At 40.7% G+C, this 26,686-nt stretch overlaps 1 protein-coding gene across 3 annotated transcripts in view; it reads left to right on the top strand.

Annotated features, from left to right (window-relative positions):
* BMPER (BMP binding endothelial regulator) overlaps positions 1–26,686 on the top strand; it is a 150,604-nt gene that overhangs the window by 90,435 nt on the left and 33,483 nt on the right. For all 3 annotated transcript variants that reach the window (XM_048950764.1, XM_048950763.1, XM_048950765.1), the window contains 2 exons: positions 9,287–9,616; positions 16,360–16,696. In XM_048950764.1, coding sequence (XP_048806721.1) covers positions 9,287–9,616; positions 16,360–16,696 — 667 coding nt within the window. The remainder of the gene's footprint in view (positions 1–9,286; positions 9,617–16,359; positions 16,697–26,686) is intronic.

The following is a 26,686-nucleotide window of genomic DNA, read 5'->3' as shown; positions in this document are numbered from 1 at the left end:
AAGGGTGAAGACATTTCCCTATCGTTCTGCTTGAACATGACATATTATTAGTGTCATGAATTTATTGATCGCTGTCTTGTCTGCTCTTAGAGTTCAGTCTCATTTAGCCTTTCTGATGTGCTCTTTTGTAATATGAGCAGTTTACTGTTAGAGGGAGGTAAACAGTGGGGCCATCCATTCCCTCAAAGTGCTGAAGGTCCTCTGTTGTAAGTGGTTATGAAGAAGGCATTTCCTTCTAGCAGAAATCCTGCTAGACAGTGATAACTTGTGACAGCTGTTTCATGGGGGAAGCAAGCAAAAAATATATTTGTTTAAAGTAAAAATACCTCATATAGGAGCCAGATGACCTTAGACTCAGAACTTCTTGATGATATAAGAGAACGGTCATGACTTTAAAACATGAAATTAAGGGGAGAGTATCAGCAGCCAGCAGACTATGTTACATTTACATTCCTGTTATGAATGAAGTGGCAGATGCTTGATCTTACTTAAAAAGCAGTCTTTTTTTTTTTTCCCCACTAAAAAGTGTGCAGAAAGAACCCTAGGGATACCACGGGAATACCATGGACTCTGATTCAGCAGCCATTAGAGCATCTCCCCCAATTCAAATGCATTGGTCCACTGTGTGAGGAGGCAGTAAATCTTCCTGAAATCTGGAAAGTCTCTAGTACAAAGAAATTGACAAGTCCAGTTATTTTGTGAGTTTTTGACAGTTGAAGGTCTGCAGCCAGCCTCCTCCTTCAGCACCAGACTGAGACTATGATATTCAGCCAGGGGTTTCGAACTACCAGGAATGGAGACACCACAACCTTTCTGGGTAGCCTTCTTCAAAGTTTGCCCCATCTCATGGTAAAATTTTATTCTTTATGTCAAGCTGGAATCTCCCTTATTCCAAATTATGCCTGCTGTTTCATGTCCTTCTGCTGTGCAGCTCCATTGAGAGCTTGGCTCCATCTTCTCAATAATCTACGTGCAGGTACCATCAGATTGCTCTTGGTTTAGCTTTCAGGCTAAACAACCCTGTTCTCTTAGCCTCTCCTTATGGGTCTACATTGCACTGGCTCTGTGTATGACTGGGAGGCAAACTGACTGTCCTGTAGTGGTATGTTCCTCTGTTGCACGTGAAATGGATTATTTTCTGGAGAGGTGTCTCACTATGGGCACATTTAGCATTTGGAGGAGGATGAATGCTGATCTGATTCTAAGGCTTTATGATTAAAAGTAATTCCAAGCTTTTATTAATGTAATCAAAGACTTTAAATACCTGCTCTCATACAGCACCAGTAGCCATTAGCATTCTAACAGCAGCCATTTGCAAGGAATTAATTCCATCTTTGCACTAGAAGTGCTGTAAATCTCATCATAGCATTTTGACAGGTAAAATCATAAGTGTCTCAGTGATGATCACAATCGCAGTCCAGTTGTTAGAAACTTTGCCAATTCAACCTATTCCTGATAAGATGCAGATGCAAAGCCCTTTCCCTCACCCACCCACTCGTACTGATCCTCTCTCCACATGTTAACACACCAGACATATTTGTTGGTCCAGAAGATATTAATTTTCCAAAGTAAAAACAACATAGGAGGTACGAGAACATACTGTACACAGGAGAGCTCTGAGTACAGTTTAAATGCAGCCAATTTCTACGAAGTGGGTCAAAAACAGAAACGTTGTTAAAGGAGACATTTTAAACTGTAAAAACAAAAAAAAAAAAAAAGAAAGAAAAAAGAAAAAAATCAAAGGGTTATTTTTCAAAGCAGTTTGTTGCAGAGAGAAAAAGTACCTTGTCTCCTAACAGACTAGGGAGTCCCTTTTGTCTACTGTTGCTGAAGTTAACTGTGGTTGGTTTTGGCATGTTGCTGTTCAAGCTCCATGGCTGGTGTACAGTTATCACTAATTAAACACAGTGGTCATACCAGTGGAAAATTCAACAGTTTAGTTTATTCTGCTGTAAAAATGTAATGAAATGTACTCTTTTGGACTTGATTTAGAAAAATCACCACTGACGTCAATTCCATAAATTAGTAATCCTGTGTTAGAGCAAGGTCATTTTCATATTAAAAAAAGAAAACACTAAGCCTTAATTCAAATAATATTAACAGACTGCTCTCAGAGCAAGCTCGAAATTTGCAGTGGAGGCTAAATCTTTGTTCTTGACATTGAAGAATTGATAGCCTTTGCTGAAATTACAGCATGCAGTAATGCTTCCTGCTGTGACTGTGCAGATATATTGTAATCATTATCAATACCTCTAACACAGTCATACCTAAGTCATTGTTAGGTCTTGTGGACAAGGATTTTTTCAAAGAGTACCACAGTCATCTAGGTTTAGTAGGATGTATGATTAATTTTGTAGTAAAGACCTTCTTTTTTTTGGGGGGGGGGGAGGCAAAAACTTTTGTTCACCAATCATTCAGCATCTTTGTAAATTGACATATAGCACTGAGCCAAACTTAAGGCATTTGGATCCAGCCAACCAGCCTTAGGACTAAAAGGTTGGTACTTTCACCTGCTCCTGTATATATATGTAAATATATACTGTAAATATATATATGTATATTTGTATTTATAGAAATATTTTAAAATGGATGACTCTTCAAAACAACAGCAAAAGATAAAAGAAAAAAAGAAAAAAGATAGTGTTATGCTTTGTAGGTACCTATGACAGCAGCAATCAGGACTAAAGGATCACAAACAAGTCTGATGGTCCTGTTTCCTGTTATTTCCTTGCCATAGAGAAATACATCAACAAAAAAAACTTCAATTGCTTATTCATACTGGAATGCTGTACATGACTTAGCTCCTCAGTCATTTCAGCTGTGATGGCCTACTGTATAAATATGTATTTGAACAAATTGGAATAGATATTTTATTTATGAAATAGGCCATAAAGACTCCTGTGGAGTTTTTTGACACCACACCTTGTAATATGTATTATATCAAGCTGCACTATGCAACAGTTATGAGGAAAGTACTCTAAGGCTACGCATTTTTTAAAGAAAAGCTAATGAAATTCTATTATGTGTGTTCTGCTGCTAACTTTCAGAAGTTAATAATGTGTTCTGTTTGATTTAGGGCTTAATTCAGCATATGGACTAATTGCATTCAAAGTTTCATTTCATTTTTAAAAAGCTGGGATCTTTTCTGAATTATAGATGTGCAACCAGAACACTTTTACGCTGGTAAACTTCTATTTTTTTCCTCCTTCTCCGCACTCAGAAGATGTCCAAAACAATTTTAGTTATAATTTAAAGTGTATTTTTCTTGGCCACTCTTAACTAGCTACAAGCCCAGAAGAGTGTGACCAGACATCTGGACATCTTGGACTTCAATTGACTGCTCTGATGTCCTGAAAAAATAAAACATGCTATTCCATGAGCACCAGAGCTAACAGCCCGGTTTCCTATGGATTTGTGTCCCATTTCCTTTATACCCTAACAAATAATAAACCGAGCTAGAGACAATATATCCTGTGGCTGTTCTGGAGCTAAAAATGTGCTAATTGGCCAGCCAATATGCTCATGCTCTTTGGCCGGTCAGGATGTGTGTGCTGACTGTCTGTCTGGCCTCAACTAAACAGTCTATGAAAAAGCTGAATTATATATAAAGGCCATATACCACCTTGGGGGTAGGGGCATTAGCCTGAAGGCACGTAGGTACTTTTTGGCAACCTGTTGTTTCAATAGGTGATTCTTAACTTTACTCAGCATACTATTTGCTTGAACTTGAGCATCTCTTTGTTAAATTTGTTTTAAATTGCCCAAAACCGGTTGTGATTTCATTAACTTTCTTTCCTCCTTAAACAGTATGTTAAACCTTGAGGAATGCTAAAATGTTCTTTTCCCTGCTGTTTCTTTTTCAGCTTCTTTTTTTGTGTTTTTTTCTGTACAGATAAATGTGTTTTCAAACCCTGTGCTGCTTGCCTACAATTACCTTCCCAGTTAGTTACCTTTCCTAATGAAAGTCAGTATTTCATTTGAATTGGGTGCATGATTTGTAACATGCAAGGAGAGCTGGCCAAGAGTTCCACAATATTCACTTTAGCACCTAAATGCTATTATTACGAGTTTGCAAGAAAGCTATAGATCCTTAGGTTGGGACTAGGCAAACTGTGTGAGTTACACAGACCATCAAATGTAAGAGCATTTTGCTGTTTAAAAAAAAAAAAAAAACAAATGTGAAAACTGTCTTGTTCCAGAAGTTTATACGAAAGCCAGGAGTTTTGAAAATTGATTTGGGCACCAAAATGTGGGATTTCCAAAAGGCATTTACAGGTGTTTGCAGCCAGCTTCTAATAGCATTTAATCAGAGTTGAGTGCCTTAACTGCGTCAGGTGCTTGGGAAATCACAGCTCTTTGTGCATAGCTCTGTGGTGCTTTTAAAAATCTGTGTCTTTCCGGGAAAGAAACATGGATATATTTGCCTTCATATAAATGTGCATGTGTAAATGGGCGGAAGATACTGAAGTTGAGAAATGCAAGGTTTAACACAAGCAAGAGATGGTAGTTTTTCAGGCACTGTGCCAAAGGATGTTGTGGATGCTAAAAATGGTTCTGGGTCAAAAAGAGAGTGGACAAATTCATGGAAAAGAAGTCTATCAAAGGCTACTAAATAAAGACAAACCCTGTCTAGCTCAGAAAGTCCCTAAGCTGGAAATAGTTGGGGGCTAACAGAGTCTTAGGAGGAGCATCTTATATTATTGGCCTTTTCTAACTGTGCCTTAGATAACTGAGAGAGACAAGGAGTATCTGCAATAAGCTGGTAAGAAGTTATTGTAGGGAAAAGGATCTGCATCCACAACTCTGTGCTTCAGTAGCTCAAGTCACACTCCTGTGTTGGGGAGCACAGATTTGGCAATGCAGTGATACTCTCCATCCGCTCCATCTCATCTCAACAGAGAAGAATTTCACACATGACACAAACTAGAGAACAAGTGTTTCCAATAGATTTCAAAACCAGCCATGCATAAAGGGCTTTTTTTAATTCCAAAAGAAAACAAAAGACAATAATAACAGAAACGAAGAAATCATAAAACATGATGTGATTGAAACTCTCTCAAAAGGTGGACAACTCAAAACCTAAAAATTTGTGGGGCATTTTTATGTTGCCTGCCTTTTGCCCTCTTGTTGCACCCTGTTGTTAAGGTTTCTTTCAAGGCCAGACAGTTCTTCTTATGTTCAGTGCCTGAGTTATCTCACACACTCTTGCAGGGTGTGGGTTTATTTTTTAAGACACCCAGAATTTTTGTAATCCTTTCAAGAATGTTTTATACAGTGATATCAGAGAATCAATTATTCGGGCTGTTTTTAGGTAGATTTTCCTTCCCCCACTTCCTTGGTTATTAAAGAAAACAGCAATGTTTGGATCAGGCGTACAGCTATCCAATCCAAAATACATTCTTTTTTATTTTAACTGCACTGTATCAAGTTGACATATGACGTGCCACGATGTAACATAACATAAAACAACATTACTCTGCATAACACATTAGAAATTAAAAATAAATATTTCCTTTGGATCCCATTGGTACTATCAATTTTACTTGCACATCTCTGAATTACGTTTGTTCCTCTCTCATTTTTGCCTTTTAGCTACTTCCATAGGTGAAGAACTTGCCCTCTCTCCCCCAACATGTGGGATAGTAACGTGTATAACATCTCTACATTCTTAGCATCTAAAAATGCAATCAAAAAACAGTTCTCATTGCTGAAATCTTCACTGGTGCTTGGGCTCATTTTTTGTTGATAGTTTCCTTGTTTTTAGAAAAGTTTTCATTATATTTAAAGAAAAAAACCTGGAAAAATGAAATAGAATCTGAGCACGTAATAAAATGAATCTTAATATTCATCATGCAGTATAATTGCATGAATACAGAAGGCTATCAGAAAACTTATTTGTATGATTTAGTGGCACTAAAGTCAGACGTTCTCTGTGTAAAACCAGGAGATTTTTTTCCTGTTGGTGAAAAGCACGCTGGTGATTAAAAACTCTATTGTTCCCTTCATTTGAAGTTTGCAAAAAATACTCATGGATAAATGTCACGTAATCATTTTATGGACTTTGGAAAGCAGTTACTGATATCCTTATTGTTGGCAGTGGGAGAAGGAGATTCACAAAAGTGCATGTTTCTTAAAAGCACACTCAGGCATCTTGGTTTTCTGGCACTACTTCAAGTCCTTGGGCCCTGACTTCCATAGCTGTCGATCAAATGTGATTATCAGTGACCTGGATGAAGGGATCGAGTGCATCCTCAGCAAGTTTCTTGATGCTATGAAGCTGGGAGGAATGGCTGATGCACCAGATGGCTGTGCTGCCATTCAGAGAGACCTGCTGAAGAGAAACAGGCTGAAGAAGTTGGGCAAAGGGGTTCTATGAGGCCAAGTGTGGAGTCCTACACCAGGGGAAGAATAACTGCATTCATCAGTACAGGTTAGGGGCTGACCTGCAGGAAAGAAGCTTTGAAGGGAAGGATCTAGGTGTCCTTGTGGACAACAGGTTGGCTATGAGCCAGCAGTGTGCCCTGGTGGCCAAGAAAGCCAATGGTATCCTGGGGTGCATTAAAAAAAGCATGGCCAGCAGTTTGAGGCTGGCAAGAAGTTATCCCTCTCTGCTCTGCATGGTGGGGCCATATTTGGAGGATCTGCTGAGAGCCTGGAGAAATGAAGGCCGAGGGGAGATCTTATCAATGCTTATAAGTATCTAAAGGCAGGGAGACAAGTGAGGCTGGGCTCTTTTCAGTGGTGTCAGTGACAGGACAAGGGGCAACAGGCACAAAGTGGAACAGAGGAAATTCCATATGAATATGAGGAAAACCTTCGCTTTGTGGGTGACAGAGCACTAGAACAAACTGCCTAGAGAATGTTGTTGAGTCTCCTCTTGTGGAGATGTTCAAAACCTACCTTGGATTGCACTTTCCTGTGCAATCTACTTTTTGGAACTTGCTTTAGCAGGAGATTTGGACTAGGTGATCTCCAGAGATTCCTTTTAACCTCTGTGATTCTGTGATCCTGTGATTTTGAATTCAAGTGGACCTGTCAACGTAATGTGCTTGAGAAATCACAACTTCTGGTCCCTGGTTATGAAACATAGTAAAGAGGCATACTAATGATGCCAAGAATGGCTTAACTGAAGACTTAATGAAAAAAAAGAATGGATGTGGCAAGTTAGGTGTCCGTTACAAATGTTACCCAGGCACTGCTTCTGTCATGGTATTGCACTGTGCAGTGGGGAAGACTGGGGTTAGACTTTTAAGACCTTGCAGTAAGGGTCATTAAGAGCTGCAGGAGCTAGTGGTGGGATTCATGTTACTCCTGCTCTATGAAAACAGGGTATATGTGTATCAGAAATAATGAAGGTATGGGTGATTCTGCATTACAGCTGGAAAAAGGAAAGATAACGTCTCCTGGGGCCCCCTTCATCCACATCTTCTATACATATCCCTGCACAGCCTTTAACTGCAGCTAGTGAAAACATCAGAAACAACACAGCTGCTTTAGCACAGCACTGTGCCTAGGCTAAATAGGCTGACTGAGAAAGGTATATTGCTTAGTCAGAACTGCATTACACTCCATCATAGAAATTCTGTGTCTCTTCTCCATAACGTGCTTCCTTCTTTCTTTGTAGGCTTGAATTTTCCCTTTTTGTTTTAGCTGCCTTTTCAGAGAAGACATTGTACGATAATTTTTTTCAGCTAAGAAATAGCATTTTCTGTTATTCTCCATTCCCCTAGGCTGTTGGCTTTTGTTTTGTTTTGTTTTTTGATTGATGCTGTTCTCAGCTGTCTGATTACTGAGTCACATTTTCTTACTGTATCAAGCTGTCCCCCTAAAACAGGCATCATCTTTCAATAGCAGCCTAAGCCCATGAGTATTCAGCTGGCAGCAGCAGTGTACATTTCTCTGTCCTGAGATTCCTTCTTCCAGGAACAGCGGCAGTGAGATGTGGTTAGGACCTATTGTTATACCCAAAGGCTGAAATGCAAATTGCTGCTCTCCTCAACTGCTGAGCGATTCAATCAATTGCTGGATAACTGCAGGGTAACTCAGAATTGTTGACACGAGTGTGGACAAGTTCTGCCTTTAAGAACTGTGACTTCTCTTGACCAGCATAGAACTGCAAGCATCAATAAGACATCTCCCTCTAATTGTAAAAATGCACATAACTAGCAGAGACACTGTGCCCTTAGATAGTCATTGCGTCATGCTATTCATGTACTGCTGGCTTTTGTTGTGAGAACAATAACCACTGAGAGTCAGTTTTGTATAAATAACATGTGACAGTTTGTAGTATTAAAAAAGTATGTGTATAGTAAACGCTGATCGCATTTCCTCAGTGATACTTCAGCAACTTAATAGTGCTACTAGAGAAGATTTAGAAAAAATATAAATATACCTATTTTATATATTTATACATGTGCCTATGTAAAATATGGACAGAACTGGGTCCTGCTGAAGTGGCTTGATGGCTTTTAACTTTGAAGAATCCTTCTTGCCTAACCTGGGACATTCAAACTAAACCTCAGAAATATACAGGTGATATTTTGAAATCTACTGTGATTGGATTAGGGTTTGCTCCCACACAAAACTTAAGGGTGAAAGTTCATTCTGGGTGAATTTGACTGAAAGGAATGCCTCCAGCTAAGCTCTCAGAGCAGATAGCAGAACGATACAGGCTCCTTCAGAGAGCAACTTCCGACGTATTAAAGTAGATGTCTAAAACCAGTGAGATGAGAGAGTTTCTAGTTGTGTTTGTTTCTCTCTGTCAGTAAGAAAGAAACTGGGTGATTGGGTCAGAGTAGACACCTCATGCTTGGAAAGCTGGAATGAAGTTGGAAGGCTCCCATCATACATGTCCAGGGATACAAGGGCTCTGCAAGACCCTGGGCTCTGCCTGATACTGTGAATGAGACTTGCATTTTTTGTCAATGAAACTGAACAGTCTCCCAAGGCATTGTAACAACCTCAGCTGTCCAGGTGGCACATTATGCTTAAGGGACTAACTCAGAGGTTGGAAGATTTGTCTTTGGTTCCAATCTACAGGTTAACCTTCTCATGTTGACCTAAGGATTGATTGGCATTTGGTTTTCACTTGCTTTGGGAAAGATTTCTGCTAGAACCATGAGGCTTATACTTTTCAGATAAATGTATCCCTATTGGTCCTCAGAAAAATCTGCCCTGTAGGGCAACAAGATTACTTGAGAGCAACATCCGTTAAGTTCTTATCAACTGTTTTTTTCAAGCTTTGATTGATCCTGATATAGCACTTTTGTTTCTCACTCACCTGCAGAGCCTGGAGTTTGCACAGTGTTTGGAGACCCTCACTACAACACTTTTGATGGACGGACATTTAACTTTCAGGGAACATGTCAGTACGTTTTGACGAAAGACTGCTCCTCCTCTGCCTCGCCCTTCCAGGTGCTGGTGAAAAACGATGCCCGTCGGACCCGTTCTTTCTCCTGGACAAAGTCAGTGGACCTTGTGTTGGGCAGAAGCACCATCAGCCTCCAGCAGCACCTCACAGTGAAGTGGAATGGGACCCGTATCTCACTACCCTGCGAGACATCACAATTTCAGATCGATTTGGATGGTTATTTGCTGAAAGTGACAACCAAAGCAGGTAGGGCAACTGTGTGTGTGTCTTCTCCTAGAAAAACTTCTCAAATGCAACAAGAACAAAAATTGGTATAAAACCGTAACAATGGCAATAAATATATTAATTAGAGATCTGAGTATCCCAAGTACTTGGCAATTCTTTCAAAACTCTTTCAGCCTACAAGCAGACAGAAATGCAGCTGTGAGTGAAGCCTCTGCAGAACACTTCCTAGACTGTATTTCATTCTGCAGTTGACAATTAGCCACCTGCATGGATAATTGGATTCCAATTGGATTTTCACTTCCAGTAACTAGAGTGGTTTGTTCAGTGTAATCATTTAAAGAAGACTTGGGTACTGAACTTGAAGTTTTACTGCTTAATTTTGTGGATGACACTAAGTTAAATTGAGCTGTTGAATTGCTCAAGAGCAGAGAGGCCTTGTTGAGATATCTTGAATAGTGTGAGGGCTGGGCAGTCTCCAAGTGCATGAAACTGTACAAGAGTTAGAGCCAAATTCTGCTCCTGGGGTGCGGCAGCCCAGGACAGAAGTACAGATTTGGGGACAAGAGGCAGGAGAGCCCCTCCATGGAGAGGGATCTGGGGATTCTGGATGACAGCAAGTTGAATCCGAGTCAGCAGTGTGCCTGGCAGCTCAAAGGGCCAACCATACCCGGAAGTGGTGCATCAGGGCTGAGCAGTGGTGCATCACACTGGCAGCTGGGCAAAAGAAGGGCTTGTCCCTCTGTGCTGTGTGGCCTCATCCTGAGCATTGCATGTAGTTTGGGCACCGCCGTCTAAGAAGTACATAAAACTGTTAGAGAACATCCAAAGGAGGGCTATGAAGATTGGGAAGGGTCTGGAGGGCAAGGTGTGTGACAGGTGACTGAGGTCCCTGTGTTTGCTCAGCCCAGAGCAGAGGAGCTGAGGGGAGGCCGGATGGCGGCTGCAGCTCCTCAGAGGGAGCGGAGGGCAGCGCTGAGCTCTGCTGTGTGACAGCAACAGGCTGAGGGAACAGCGTGGAGCTGTGCCAGGGCAGGATCAGGCTGGAGGTTAGGAACAGGTTTTTCACCGTGACCAGCAGTCATAGCACCAGGCTGCTGGAATTGGATTCAGTGGTCCTTGTGGCTCTCCTAACTTGGGATATTTTGTGATTCTGTGTTTCTCTAATAGTTACAGCTAAGAGCAGGGATGTAATCAGTCCTTTAACATTCATTTTTTTCTACATAGGCAGCAACATACCTTGCAGTTTAAGTGGGAGGTGGAAAATCATAGTTACTAATGGTTGGATTTGGTTTAAGTTGTCAAATTATGGAAACATTTCACTGAGGCTACCCACTAAAATAGACATCCTCGTTTGAAAACCAAGGCTTAATTTGCTGTTTAATGCCATTGTTCTGTGCTTGCTTTGTGTTTGGGTAAGAGCCTCTCCAAGTGGAACAAACTTCACAGCCTCAGAAGCAAAAGGAAATGAGAAACTTTGAGAATCTGGCACATTTTTTTGTTGTAGAAAAAGGAGGGAAGATAGCAGATTCTCAAGTCCTTAGAGACCTAAAGAACACATTTATTGTCAAAATTCTAAACCAGAGGACTTACATTTGTTTTGATAAACTATTTTGAGCTATAGTACACTCGCATAGATAAATACTGAGTGGAAGCTAAGAATTTCCTCATTAGCATGTGTTAGGTAGCGCTGTAGTCCTGGGAGATTTCACTTAAACAGTGAAGTACTGTTTCAGTGAGAATACTATTTACTGTTAATTCAATTAAATGCCATGTGCAAACAGTGAAACCAGTCTTTCTTATGGAGTGGTATGGTCCCAAGCATGAAGCATAGTCATTCTCATTATCTAGAGTCTTTTTTTTTTCAAGGGGTACACTAGCACCCACTGTTGAACTGAGAATTTAGACACCTGTTCATATATCCCCTCGAAATGTAAGTCTGTATAATGTGGATCCCAGCTCTGGGTTCATTCCTAAAAGTGGCAGTGTAGATTTTTGTGGCTGTCTGTAAAATGCACACAAGTTGACCATTATTCACAACTTCTAATTAAAAGCATCTTGAGGGTTTCTCTTTGCAGCCAGCTGAACACTATGAATACTGGCGATGTGGATTTCATTAACCAACCACAGCCCACGGAAAGGTTTTCAGTTGAAGATGAATGACAGCTAATCCCGCTGCTATTCCATTTGTCTTTGGTGCAAGCCTAATAAATGACTGCACACATCCTTGTCCATGTGTTGGCAGAGGGAGTGCAAACATGGCATATGACAACATACCAAACACTGTGTAATCACTGCAAATTATAGTCTAAATAATTCCTCCCCTTAACAGAAAAGGATTAGGTTTCTCTTACTGAAGGCAGCACGTTAGGCCAAGTCCTCCTTCCCTCAGCACAGAAGACATGGAAAGAGGCAGAGAACAACATGACTCCATTTTGCTGGAAGAGGATAAGCAGCAGAGAGGCTGTAGGGAGAAGAAATGTGCTGAGTGGAGCTGTTTAAAAGGCAAAATTTCTATTCCACAAGAAATTCCAAATGCCAAGGGAAAAAAATCTGATAATTTTCTGGAGCATAGATTTTTTTTAAATTTATGTTTTCTCAACACAGTGGGGGAAAAGAGGCAAAGGAAGGAGATAATGAAAAATAAGCAAAGCTACTGAACTAGAAGAAAAATTGAAATAAAATTGGTCTGGGAAGTGCAGAGTCTGGTGCTTACAGCTCAGTCAGCATTCCCTTGGTTTTTGGTTTTCCCTTTGCAGAGCTGGGAGCTGAGTCCTGGATAAAACAGGGGAGTCCAATGCATCAGGAAGCCTTGTGGTCCCTGGCTACAAGGCAGTCTGCATGGCAGAACTGCCCTGGAGTTACATATCCTGAGAGTCCAGGCTTCCAGACAGCCCACCAGGCGAGCTGGCATGAAACCAGCTTGGAGCCATGCCTGGGTTCTGTTGGAAGTTCATTGAATCTGATATGCCTCCCTGATGCATTTCATTTCTGATGAATTGGCATTTTCCCGTGAAAACCTGTTTTGTTGCTGAATTCCTCACCAGCTGTATCCCTGGGTTCCACAGCAGCAATTCTGGCACCCTGAACTTGCAGGTACCCCCAGTACTGTCTGGCATGGTGTTGAGTCCTTGTCTACAATGTGCATATTAATGTATTAAGAAGACAAGAGAGCTGGTGGTCACAGAGTTGATGCTAATTCATCTGTCCCTCCAGTGCAGGAGGGTTTTTTGTTGTTGTTTTTCTTCTGGGCAGATCTTTTTCACATATCTGGTTTGCTGAGATTTTCTGTTGGCCCTAGATCTTTAGGGAAGAATGATCTGCCAGTTCTTGAGGATGCCTTTACCATGAAAAATCATGCAGAACAATTGATGGGAGTTCCCAGCATGTGAAACTCAGTGTGTGATGTGCATAAATCCAGAAGAATTTCTTTCAAATGCAGTAGAGCACATAGTATGCCAAGTTAAGAAATCAAGTAACAAGTTGGTTAAGTGTCCTTCAAAGAAAGAGGAAAATTGGAATACACTAAAAAGTAACTCTGAGAATGTTCCTTTTCTGCACATCTCCAGATGGGACAGATGCTGCATCCTTTGGCTTCCAGTCTCACCACTTGGATTCTGATTCTTGTCCAAGCGAATGGGAAACTCATCCATTGGGAGGGAAAGAGAGGGGGTTATAGGCACCAGGAAGCTCTTCCAAACAATTTCTGTCTGCCAAGGAGACCATTTTAAATGTTGCTCCATAGCATAATCCCGTCTGTCACAGCTCTAGTTGGTTTACAGAAACCAACTGAATTTTCTGTGTGTGAACAAACAAAAAGGCACACACTGCATCGTGCAACCAGGCACTGACAGAATTATCATACATGTTGGATTAAATACCCTTCTTCATTACCCCAAAATAGAAGAAGCTCCACTATGGACAGAAACCTCTAGGCTGTTCATGAAAGCTAGAAATCTTGTTAGTATAGCTAAAGACAACCTGGCATAATGAATTTACTTGCAATGCTTGCATCTTAGCAATTACAGCAAATAGAATTACGTTATATCTAAGTAGAAAAAGTATGTCCACAGCTGGTAGTTAAACTGTAACTCTCTTGAATCAAATCCCATAATCAAAGCAGGGACCTCTAGATTTAAAAGTGTGCATTTTTATATGCTGAGGTTAAAAATCAGAAGTTTATGTTATTCATGTCTGCATATCTAGAGTTCACAGGACAATGCATGACTAGATGCCAGTGTCTCACCAAGGACACACAAATATTCAAGATTATATTAGAGTTAGCCTTTTGTAATAAATACAGGTGATTTCACTGAAAGTCAGTAGTTCATAACTTGAGAAAAACAAACATTATAAAAGGAAAATTAGGATTAAATCATTTACCTGACTCTAAAGTCAGCAGCTTCTGAGGGAGCTCATTTGGGGAACAAGTTGAAAACTACCTTAAAAATGGAGCTATTTTCTGAAAAGAGCTGTCTGAAGACTTGGATCTGGATACTTCAAACTTTCAGAAAGTTTACATGATTCTCAAGTCTGAAATAATCTTGGTTTATACATTAATGGCAAGTTTTTTCTAAATGCCAGCACAGCAGTATTAATCTGGTGTCTGCAAATGAAGCTGTGTTTTGTTTTGTTCAACGTTGTCAGAAGCAAAGACAGCTGGAATTTGAATTTGTCCAGCAATGATAATGTATGAAGCAGCTTGAAAAGGCAGCTTTCCTTCTTGCCACTGTGCTGGCCTCATTAACCAAAGTATTCTTGCACAATTTCTCAGCTGGTTTGGTGAAAAATGCCTCTGGAGGAGAAAGTGGTCCTATGCATTCTGGGATGATGAAAGAATTTGAAGCTGCTTTCAAGCAACATCATAGAATATATTAGTAGTATCATTGCATATCTATAACAATAAGAAAGCGTGATGAAATAGTCCGTGGAGACTGACTGATGCAGAATTATCTGCAAACCTTGCTGGGTAAATCTTCTCCCAAACACTTGAGGTAGTGTCAATCACATAGGGACAGGATAATCCATACTGATGGCAAAGCACCCCTTCTGCAGCCACTGAAGGGCTCTGGCAGTTGATGCATGGAGTAGATGATGTTAGTGATCCTTTCTAATCTTAATGATTCTGTGATCACTGCCCATTAGGCCTCCCTCTAATCCTCTGTGGCACAGGTGGGAATTGGCATAGGAGAGAATGGGATGTGTTGTTAAACAAAGGGCTCCAGCTTTGAACTGAATCGCTGGTATGTTAATTACTTACATGAGCACAGAGAAGGATTTGGATTGCACAGTGACAAGTGCTGATTTACAAGAGGAAAGGGTGGTGCTAAGCCAGCCCACAGAGCAAATGTAGAAATCTGGAGCAAATCCCTGGTCCTGCACCACAAAGCGGTGCTGTTTGGTATTCTTGGCCAGACACAGAGGAGAGAGAAATCTGGATTATCCTGTTTAAAAGCAGGTTCCTTTGTTTATCCTTAAATAACTGCCACACGTGGGTACTTTATGGGAATAAATTAACATCAGCAAAGTGGTTTGTGGTCTTCAGATGGAGGGCACTTCAGAGATGCAAAGTGTTAGCATTCATCAGACATTGGAAGGGCCATTTTGGGATGAAAGTTAAGTGATACTTGGTGTTGTTTTTATCACGTATAATACTAAAATTGCGTTCCTTTATGGGATACGTATGCATTGCTCCGAGGATAGAATTCACTTCATATAAGAGGATAGAATTCACTTCATTGTAACTCAGGTTAAAATTATAATTTTAGGCTCTACCTGCTTTCTGGACTGTATAATGTCACTGGAAACAGAAGGGCATTCAGGAGGTAGTTTGTTCCCACTGTATTAGACATCCATGCTGTGATCCCTGAACTACCTGTTTCTCTCCATTAAAGAGGCATAAAGCTAGACATTCTGTTTTTACATGGGTATAGACATAAAACAGATTTCACACATAGAAAGCAATTTTAATTTTGATGCATTGGAAGTATGAAACCTTACTGTAAAATAGATTGTACCATGACATTCATATCCTGGCCTCTAGATGGATGTTCTGTGTCTACTGCCATTCCATAATGCTGCTGACTTGTCAAGTCACCTTCAAAAGATTGGTAAAGAACACCTTCTGGATGAACCATCTGAATCCATTTCAGAATGCTTTCTTGCAGCAGTTTTACTCATCTGGCATCTTTTTGCTTCCGTTTTTGATCTCTTTTTATTCACTCAAAGTACTGATTTTGGAATTATTGTCTTTACCCAAATAATTATCAGCTCCTTAGATAAGAAAAGAATGTGTTCTAGGAAGTATTCACTGTCAGATTCCCATAGGGCACGGTCACCTTTTTACACCCATGACCTGTGCAGCGGGTGACAGTGGCTGAAATTGTGGCCCTACTGAAATCCACTAGAAATTTGCCCTATAAAATTCAATTTGCTGACTTACACAACAGCCATCACTCAGTGTTGAGAGCAGTTCTGCTTTGGATCCAGATTTTTTTAGGATGACCCCATCCAATAGCAAGGAGGAAGAAAAGTAAACACAGAGAGGGACAAGTATATTGTAATCAACAGTGATTTAAGAAACACTGCACTTGCCAGAGGTGCCTACTGAGAGGTAAATAGAAATCTAACAGTATATCAGGAGGAAACCAATAGCTTTGTTTAGGTTCCTCTGAACACTGTTTCACGTATATAAGGTACAGTTTATTAGCCTCAATTTCTTCTTTTTCGAAACTCTGTGTTTTTATCTCACCTCTTTCTTTTGTTAGGCCTGGAAATCTCATGGGATGGAGACAGTTTTGTGGAAGTCATGGCTGCACCGCATCTGAAGGGCAAACTCTGTGGCCTGTGTGGTAACTACAATGGGCACAAGCGAGATGACCTGATTGGGGGGGATGGGAATTTTAAGTTTGACGTGGACGACTTTGCTGAATCCTGGCGTGTGGAGTCTAATGAGTTCTGCAGTCGCCCGCAGAGGAAACCTGTGCCTGAGCTCTGCCATGGGACTGTCAGGGTGAAACTCCGGGCTCACCGGGAATGCCAGAAGCTCAAAGCCTGGGATTTTCAGAGCTGTCATTCAACGGTGGATTACACAACTTTTTACCGGTAAGTGTGGCTTGCTGAGGAGGAGGAAAAAATTATTATGTGAGGAAAAAAAAGCACACAGAATTTACCCAATTCAGTAATTTCAGTGCGTGTTTTGAGCAGAACTAGTAAACAGGCTTACACTTACACTTGCAGGTACATTATGGAACACTTTTCTGACACAGGGATCAAAGAATGACAGTCATAAGCTAATAAGGACCTGAGCAGCTAACAGGGAGAAAGGCAGACTTATGACCACTTAGAGAAGGAAAAGTACTTTTGGAGACTGAGAGAAGGGGGAAAGTAACAAAAGACTTCAAAACATTTTGGTAAGCACCTTCTAATTTCAAAGTCAGCTGTAAAGCTTAGGCTGACTTTAATTGCTATTGCTTGTGGTCCAGAGAATTCTTCCCGAAAAGGTTTTGAAATTGACTTAAAGCAGAGACATCAAGCACTACTTTTTCCTCTCGGATGGTGTAGTTTGTGGGTGTGAAAATTTGAAAGGACAGAGTTAACAAAATGTTTACTTCATGCCCATCTTGCCCTAGGAGCAAACAAAGACAGAAGAGGATCTAGAAGTCTTGTCTGAGGGAACTATTAAAGAGTTTTTATTTTTAAAATGTTTCCAGTCTAAACCACAGATACATCATTTCTGTTCTTTAACTGGCATGAGTTTATTTGCCCCTCACTCAGTAAATAAAATTGGCTTTTCATTTGATTGCCTGACATAAAAGATAAAAGCAAGCCGAGTCACAGTTGTGTGATGACGGATGGAGCTGCCTGCTCTCTGAGCTCCCAGCTTTCCCCACTCACACACATCTGCTCAACTATTGAGCTTATTAGGAAAAGCTTTCTAAAATGATTCCATTTCCCTCGTGAATTGCCTTTCCTCTTCTTTTATAACGAGGCAGAAAGACTTTTATCTACCCTAGCAGAAGTACTAGTACTGAGTACTAGGAAATGCTAAAAGAAACCACACAGCTTGTCTCTGTGTTTCTGCGTTTAGCTTCCTATAGAGTATCCCAGCTCAGCAGCCCAGCAAAAACTAAAAATTATACCTTGGGTAGGCTGTAATGCTTTGTCTTTTCCAATGGCTGGGGACACAGCAGAGACCGCTAGAGCTGCTAACACATGCACACAGAGTCTGTTGGATGCATTTCAGCAGCATTCCCATCTCACTTCCATCGTTCTCTGAAGGTAAGTGATGACAATACAAATGGAAAACAGGCATACGGAGATTTGTTTCATTTTGCAGTTGATTTTTTTTTGTCCCTTTTTAAAAGTAGTCTGTGATTGATTTACTGCAATACACTTCCCTGACACTACAGTGGAAAATGATTTACATTTTGGCTAGAGCAGACAGAAAAAAAAAATCTTGCACATGAGAATAACCATTAAGCATTTCTGTTCCTTTACAATGTTGTCTCCTCTCCTGGAAGGACACTGACATCAAGCAAGTATTTAATTAGATTATGTCCTTTTGGAGAAAAGTTTATTTTTCTCTTAGGAGAATTTACATTGAAAGGACCATCATATCCTGTCAGAAGTGGCTGTTTTGCCACATTTGCTTCTATTTAAATATCGCCAGTTGTTAGAATATTCAGATCAAAATATGGGAGTCACAGATAAAATATACGTGAGAAATAAATGCAGAGATTTAGTAGGATGTTGCTGCTTGTAAAAAACCGACAAAGTTGTAACAAATAATTTATTCAACAATCACGGCCTTTTTTCTTACTAAGAAATTATTCCAAGCAGGTTAACACACATTTGAGAAAGCTCTGGGAAGCTTTTTATTAGAAATATTTACATATATAATTACATATGCATGTGTTTACATATAAAATATGAGTACTTCTAGGAGCTGCGTGTTTCCTGAATGTTTTTCAGAGACACCACTATTGGTTTAACTAAATTTTTCCAGTTATTTTTTTATTACAAACAAGCTTCAGGTAACAAAAGGCAGTGAAGAAAGGACAATGTTGGGGGCTGGTTTTTTCAGCTTTCTGCTTTTCTTCTCTCTTATTTGGATAAATTCTCAGTTTTTAATTTCCAACATCTTATGGATTTTTTTCCATTTAAAATCCCTCATTCTCAAAGGATTACTTTTTCTTGGTTATTCTTGCCTATATTATCAACATCGTCTCATTTTCACTATGCTGCTCTTTTAGTGACCTACTGCTAATAAGAATTCTCAGAAATAGAAATAAACTCAGCAGGAACCTTACAAACTGGGGTGTGTTTTCTGCAAATACCAAAAAAGGCAGCGAACAATGCATTGCAAACATTTGTCTGACACTGTGTTACTGGTGAGATTTTTGTGAAGGCATCTCAAATTCATTGGAAGTCGCATTCTTTTTACGGCTGTAGTTCCTCCTTTTGTTAGCCATCCAAAAAACATATACAGCAAGATTGCCTCGATTGTTAGGTGAAAAGGATACGGTTAGTGTTTGAAAGCATAAAGATCTTCTTGCGTGGTTGTTGGGGTGTATGGGAACTGTTGAGTCCCATCCTGAGCCACTGATTGCTCACCTGGGGCAAGCACTGAGGCAGCAGCCATGGGAGCACAGGTGAAGGCGATTCAGCTGTGTGATGAAGGCTGGAGCCTGGCTGCACCTCCTAGCCCCCATTTAAGAGCTGACTGCCACTGGGGGAGGGTCTCTTGCTTGAGATCCTTCCTCTGTGGAGTCTTTTCTGTGAACCTCCATTTTTGCATACAGGTGAGCGTTTCTTCCTTGTTTATTTCTTTCCCCGTATTCACCACAATAATCTTTCCAGCCGTAGCACCAACTGTAACAGGGGTGAAGAACAGCTAAGCGCTGAGTTTGACCTTGATAGATCTTTGATGCCTTATGAGAAATGATGATTCTGCATCTTACCCTTCACCTTTTTTTGATGTGGTAGCTTTGGTGGCTTGCATCTCTGCAAAGTGCCTGGAAAAACAAAGCATAAAAGAAAGGATTTTGAAATAGTCCAGACTTCCAGCTAACAATTCTGGCACTTAATTTTATACCACTCTTTTAATTCTTTGTATTGTGACTAGACGTGTTTTATGGGCTTCTAATTTTGTTTTGTTTAGTTTGAGATTTGTATTTTTTGTTTGTTTTTAATGCCTTGCTAGCTGTTCAGTATTCTTGAGCAATGCTCTAAAATAAGTCTTAGGATTGAACTTCATGAAGGCAAGTTTAAGTAGGGAGACAATTTATGAGATTTTAGTAAATTCCATGTGAAGAAGAGATTAAGAAGTGATAGTCATCACCACTACCTCTGCTCTGTATTTAGAAATCTGGAAAAGAATCCTGGATTGCGCTTTGCCAGAACATTACCAGTTTTTTTAGAGGGGAATATTCTGGTCATGCACGCAATAAAGCTTGCTCTCAGACTTCTGAAGCTGCCCTTTAACGTAAGCAGCAGTAATAATAAGTGATATCATCTTGTTATGCTGCTGTTAACACAAAGAACTCATCACATTTATCAAGAATCATCTTGGTACTCTTTCTTTAAGCTCTTGAATAAGGATTTAAGGGTTTGGGGATTTGAGGAAGAGATCTTCTAGTGCTCAGTGAGCCCTTCCCCATGGCTAATCTCACTGTGCATAATCGAGCTGCACAGGAGCAGGGGCATGGAGTTGACTTCAGCCTCAGTGAGCCTGGTGAGCTATGTAGTGTTGGGGTCAGCTTCATGGTATAGCCTGTGCCTCCTTTGCTCAACCGTGGCCGGTGCCTCTTGGAAGCCTCTTTGGGAGACACAGGAGCAGGCAGCACCCAGCAGGATGTGCAGATACAGGAGTGATGGAGGCACAGCAGCACTGCTCTGCATGGGAGCTGGTTGGGCTGCAGGGAACAGCTTGAAGGGAGACACAGGGCTTAATACCCCTAGTAATATCTGCCCTTGTAAGCAGGATTTTTAATGATTTGGTGTCACTGATAGAATTGGAATGTGGCATCAAGATGGTATCAGCGTATCACCCATCTGTAAGGCATGTATACGGCGGCTGAGCTCAGCAGTGACTGGTCAGGCATTGCTCAGGGCTCCAACTACTGACATAGATTTAGGAAAATATTTAATGTCTTGCTTTTGCCATGTAGTAGATCTCTCTATTTGAGACTGGAAAAACTGTGCTTGAGACAAGTCTTTTTCTTATTACTTCTACTGTTAATTTTTTGTTATTTATGGTATTACATTTTTTAACTGTCAGAAGCATGCAAAAAACTTAGTTATTCTTTTTCTCTATTTTAATCGTTGTAAGAGGTGTTTTGTTGGTTTTTTTTTTTGTCTTAAACACCTAAATTTAATCATATTCCACGTCTTACGATGAACGCTAATTAACTTAATAATAGCTTAATGATACAGCAAGAGGAAATGGTTTCAAACTACAAGAGGGTAGATTTAGGTTGGATAAAAGGGAAAAGATTTTTAGCATAAGGGCAGTGAAGCACCGGACAGGATGACCAGAGAGGTGGTGGAAGTGCCATCCTTGGAGACATTCAAGGTTAGAGTGGACAGGGCTCTAAGCAACCTGATGGAGCTGTGGGTGTCCCTGTTTGTTGCAGGGAAGTTGGACTAGAGGGCCTTTAAGGGACCCTTCCAACCCAAACAATTCTGTGATTCTGTAATTCATTCACTTGAATCACTCAAAGGCATTTGGGAATTGCAAATCTACTCTGCAATTCTTGCCTTAAATATTCCTTGAGAGTGCTGATTTTATTCCAGCATAATGAATTAGTGAGTTTATTGTTCAGTTACCTTGTGTAGTGAAGTTTTCAGATGCTTAATTTTCCTGAAACTTTCCACTTAACTAGAGAAAATGTTATTGTTTAGCATCAGTGCATAAATTGCAATGTTGTGTAGTCCATCAGCTCCCTCTTATTAGGTTTGACAGATATGCCATGAATGGCTGCAGAGAACATGTGAGCTGCAGGACTGCTAAGTTAATTATGAGCTCTATTTAAAAGACAGAGAACAAGGGTTTGAAGCAAGTTTTTAGGGCTTTTTCTCCCATTAACAATGATGTCCTACAGCTGTAAAATTCATGTGGTTATGCCTCTGTGTTCGCTCAGCAGGGTAGTGCAAAAGAAATGTCGGCTGAAGAATGACTTCAGAAAGGCCCTCTTCATGTTCAAGGAGTGGTTGGAATTAGGATCTCTGTAGCCTTCTGTTTTCTGCCAAGGGTGCATATTGCAAAATCCTCCCTGCGAGGTTTTCTGCTCCTGGCTGTTGATGTGGGCACGGCAGATTCCTGTGCTGCTCCAGCTAAGGTCAGGCAGTTCTGGGGCTCTTGTGGTGCACTCAAAGGGTTGCTGTAGCTCTGAATGCTGTCTGGGGCAGCTCCTGCCCCTACCCCAGCTTCAACAGCTGTGTCTCCTGATGGCACAGCTGGCCTGTGCCCACTTCAACTCAGAGCTAGTAGTATTAGCTTGAAAAATGTAACAGTAGTCTGAAGCTGTGGATGGTGCCCGTGTGGAGACCTCTTGCTCCTGCTTGCCTTCATGATGAGGTAACAATGCTCCTGCCTGACCTCCTTTCTGAATCTGACCCTAATTCTGGGTACTAACAGCAGTGTAACCACAGAAGAGAGGAGTTCAGGTTGAAACAATTTACTCAGCTTCTTGGGCAAATTCACGCTGAGCAGCTGTGTGGCCCAGGGAGCTTCTGGTTTAGAAGGAATTTAAAAATATTTGACATTATAATCATATTTTTTTGAAGGAAATCTTCACCCGGACTTGAGTTTCCCATGAGCTAGATGCTCCCCTTCTCACTCTGCTCTGTTCAGTGTCAGTGAGGCTTTTATCTATGTGTAGTGATCCCAAGTTTTAGCTGCTTGTATTATTAAATGCTTAATAATTCAAGCTTTCTGTTCAGAAATACTCTGCTTTATGTCATTCTACTTACACAAGGTGATTTTTTGCATTCTATACTGGACAACTGTGCAAAAAAGAAAAAAGCCTGAATGTGTAGGCAACAAGAGAGCTGCTGTTGCCAAGCTTTACAAAAGTACAGGTGCTTGGGAAAGCATTATCTATCTGGCTGGGCTGCCTTGACTTTGTGCCCTTATGGGAATTGACATTACTCCCAAAACTACTTCTGAATGTCTGCCGCTGAGTCACACTTGTGAATCTTGTGGAATGTCATGATGAACTCACTGACACAGGTAAGAGGCACCAGGACTGAGTGCTGGTAGCTGACAGCACCAACAGATAGGAGAAAAGAAACTTTGTGGTGTCTGAACTTTGCAATTCCTAGCAACAAGGATCGAACTTTACTACCTGTATTCTGATAAGAGTATTGTAGAAATACCACCTTATGTATACATATAAATCTATAGATCACCACTGTTCTAAGCCTCTTCATGCAGTATTTTTTCATCTGAATTAGCCAAGAGTTAGTGCAGGCTGCCAGAAAAGTACTGCTTAGTTTTAAGGATCAAAAGCTTGGATTTGGACAAATGGGTTGAATGGCCAGGAAAGATAAATCTGAACCAAGCTGAGCTCAGTTATCTGTGGATCGTGATTCCTCTTCATCTTTCTCCCATACCCCTGCCCCTGGTGAGGTATTTTTCACATAACCAAGTCTCATCCACTTGTGTCTGTTTAGAAAAAATACCTCAGGAATTTTGGGCTAGAAAACATTCTTCTCTTTGTATCAGTAGTTATTACAGCTGTGAAATACTGAAGCAGTGCCAGAGGATTCACAGATGTCTCCTTTCCTGTTGAGGTATTGGGAATGGGCAGGGGAGAGGATGAGGGTGGAGAGGGCTCCAAAATCTGACAAGACTGTGGTGTTGGACAGACACCATTCACCTGGGACCATCTGTGGCTTACTTCCAGCCAGAAAAAAAAATGCATGCTTCCCCGGTGACCCACTTTGAGCTTCCCTACATGGAAAGTTAATGATTTTATTTTATTTTTTAACAAGGAAATATTTTTATAGGAAGACCGGATGAAGTAACATACTATTCTGTGATTAAAACTTAGAGAATTTTCCTTTGCTTCAAAGGATGGCATGTCTGGAATGTGGCTGTTTCTCTTACCTAATTATGTGATCACAACCCTACCTGATGCTGTCTCTTTACTGAATGAGATGTTATTTTCTACTGCTTGCAAGTGTAATATGAGGCTTTTCTTCTGCTCTTTGCCAGGAAAGAGCTCAATTTGTGTTTATCATGCATGCAGAGGCTTATTACAAAAACCTGCTTCTGCCTAGTAAAACTTCATTTGTCTTTGGTTTATTACCCGTCTCAGTGAAATTCAAGTCAGGTGTTTCATAACAAAATATTGTCTTCTACTTTGCTCTCTGTCTGACAGATGTGAGACTCTCTGTGAAAATGTAAGGTCAATTTGACTATGACAGAAGTGATTGTAAAGTATGGTAGGGAAGGCAGGAAAGGGGTAGAGATCTAACAGAACAAGTAGAGTGCCATAAATGCACTTCTCATTTGCCAATATGGAAAGCATTTGCAGAAATTGTTCTTTCTGGGTTGCTTTTAAAAGAAGTCTGCCCCTTTTTTTTTTTTTTTTTTTTTTTCAATTTATTTTGATTTAATTTGTTTGCTTCGTTGACTTTGGTCCACAGTGCCCTGGTGTTGTGAGATAAAATCCTGGTTCATTGAAGACCACGGGAACTTTGCTATATCTGAAGAAAGTGATTTCATCATTGTGGCTGTCCCTGTCCCATGCAGGGTTAGTACACAGATCTGTGCATTCGTAGCCCTGGACTAGTCTTTCTGCTACTTTATATCCCACAGATTAAACTTCTTCAGAGATGGAGGATTCTTTCATTACTGGAGTAGACAAAAAGTGAAATGCATCCAGACTGGGGTTCCCAGATCCTGTCTGCCCACTGCTTGTGAAATCTAAGAGGTGGCTTTGCGAAGCAGACAATGTAATTTGGCTGGCTGTGTGCAACTCAGAGGTCACTCGTATTTCTTCTCAGCTCCGAGGTGTTCATAGAAATACTCTGCAACTCCTGGTACAGCCATCCCTCATGTTTTTCTGACCTTATCTGATAGGCCTTTAACAACATCCCAGGCATTGCTTTTATAATACAGAGATGCCCGTCCTCAAGCTCCTTATTAAAACCGCATTCTTAAAGTGCCACTTCATGCCACTCATGAGCATGCACTACAACTGTTACTTTTTGGCGAAGCAAAAGCACATCCCTGCTGTGTAAATATTTTTTTGAAAGGGCCCTTTTACTTTTTGGAAAATATCCCTGATGTCTCAGTAATGTAATGCAATGCATAATTTTTAAAAGAAGAGTAGAGCAGGTGTGGGGAGGAACTACTAGGAAGGCAGAGCGGTATCCTCCCTTGTGGAACTGTTTTAAAAGGCTCCACCTGTCAGCTAGTGCAACTTGATCCACTCCCCAAGTAAAAATACTTGCTACTCTGAAGTATTCTTTTTAATGGCAAAAGTAAATCCTGCTTTTGGAGGGATGCTCTTCAGAAAAGCTGTCAGCATCATTAGAGTGTATTTTGTGCCTCTCTCAGATACTGTAGAATTTCAACTATGGCTGCTACGGAGTCCAAGACTCTGTTCGATCTCACTCTAATTAGCTTCCAGGACATGCTCACGGCAAGGCTTTCCTTGCTAGATGTGTTTTTATTTAATTTTAGCTTTTTATGTTTTAATTTATTGCAGTATTGATTTGAAATAAAAATCAAATGTTGCTATTTCCGTGAATAAATAATTCAGGAAACCAACCCATCACTTCTCATATTCTGCCTTGGGCTGAAGCTAATAATTGTTGCAAGGAAGAGGAAACCCACCCATACTGTAGCTGGCCAACTGTGCCATGTCATATATGGTGGAGAAATCCCTTTCAGGCCCCTGAGATGATCAGTTTACAGCTCATAGCATGAAATTTTAATTACCTTTCTTTTAACATGCATAACTGCAAAGCTACTATATTTCAGCTCCTATTTTAAGCCACCTGCAGTATATCCTGCCTAATTAGACACACAGCGAAGATGAACGAGGGTGTTTATAAGCAGGCAAATGAGATGAATTTGTGGGAAACATTTTAAAAATAAGCTTAACCTAATCCTCCTGTTATTCTTATGAGTTCATTTATGCTTCTGGCAGGATAACCAGACAAAGCAGGACGTGAGCACAAAAAAACTTTTGTAGAAAGTTTGCCTTAGGAAGGTTTTGACAGCCCAGAACAGCTTATCCTGCCTGCTTTTGCTGTGGTGGAGAACTGACTTGCCACTTGTGAAAGGGTTGTTCTTGAGACTTTATATGGGCTAGACTGAATTGTAATCTTTCCACTGGTTGTTTTTTTTGCAGAGAAATCTGTTCCCAGTCTTACAGATCAGTGGGGATCTTTACATTTTGTGAGATTCTTGGTAGCTATCTATGGCAAACACAATTTGTAGTGATGATCTCTCTGCCCTTCCCTGTAAGGGCTCACAGAACAGTATCACAGAACAGTTGAGGAGGGAAGGGACCTCTTTGTCCATCTGGTGCAGCCTGGGCTCCAGCAGAAATCACCACAGCAGGGTGCCCAGGCCCACATCCAGGCACTTTTGGAGTTCTCCAAGGAGGAGACTCTGCAGCTTCCACTCAACCTATGCCAGTGCTGCATCATTCATGAGCACAGAAATATTTCCTGATGGTCACGTATTCCAGTTTGTGCCCACTGCCTCTTTAATTTCCTTGCACAGCTCAAGCTCTTTCAGAAGGCCCCTTGCTGCAGCCATTCCACCTGCAGAACGTTAGCTCCCTTGACAGCAGAGCATCAAGAGCAAATGCAGGTGAGTGCCAGGCAATGGAGCATGATAAACAGACACAGCCTGTTTTTCTGCAAGCACGCAGCTGTTGCTGATGAGGTCTTGTGATGCTCAGATCTTAACACCAGGGTGTTATTGTACTCCAGAATATCTGAGCAGTGCTATTAAAAAAAAAAAAAGACTGCTGGAAGTAAAGCAAGAATGGGTGGAGGCACTTGTGCTTATACAGGAATAGGTATTTACTCATCTTGAGATTTACCATCAGAGTAACTAATTCTGAT

This window comes from Lagopus muta, chromosome 7 (assembly GCF_023343835.1).
Source record: "Lagopus muta isolate bLagMut1 chromosome 7, bLagMut1 primary, whole genome shotgun sequence".
NCBI lineage: Eukaryota > Metazoa > Chordata > Aves > Galliformes > Phasianidae > Lagopus > Lagopus muta.
Note: the sequence above shows the minus strand (reverse complement) of the source record. Positions and strands in the feature narration are given on the sequence as shown.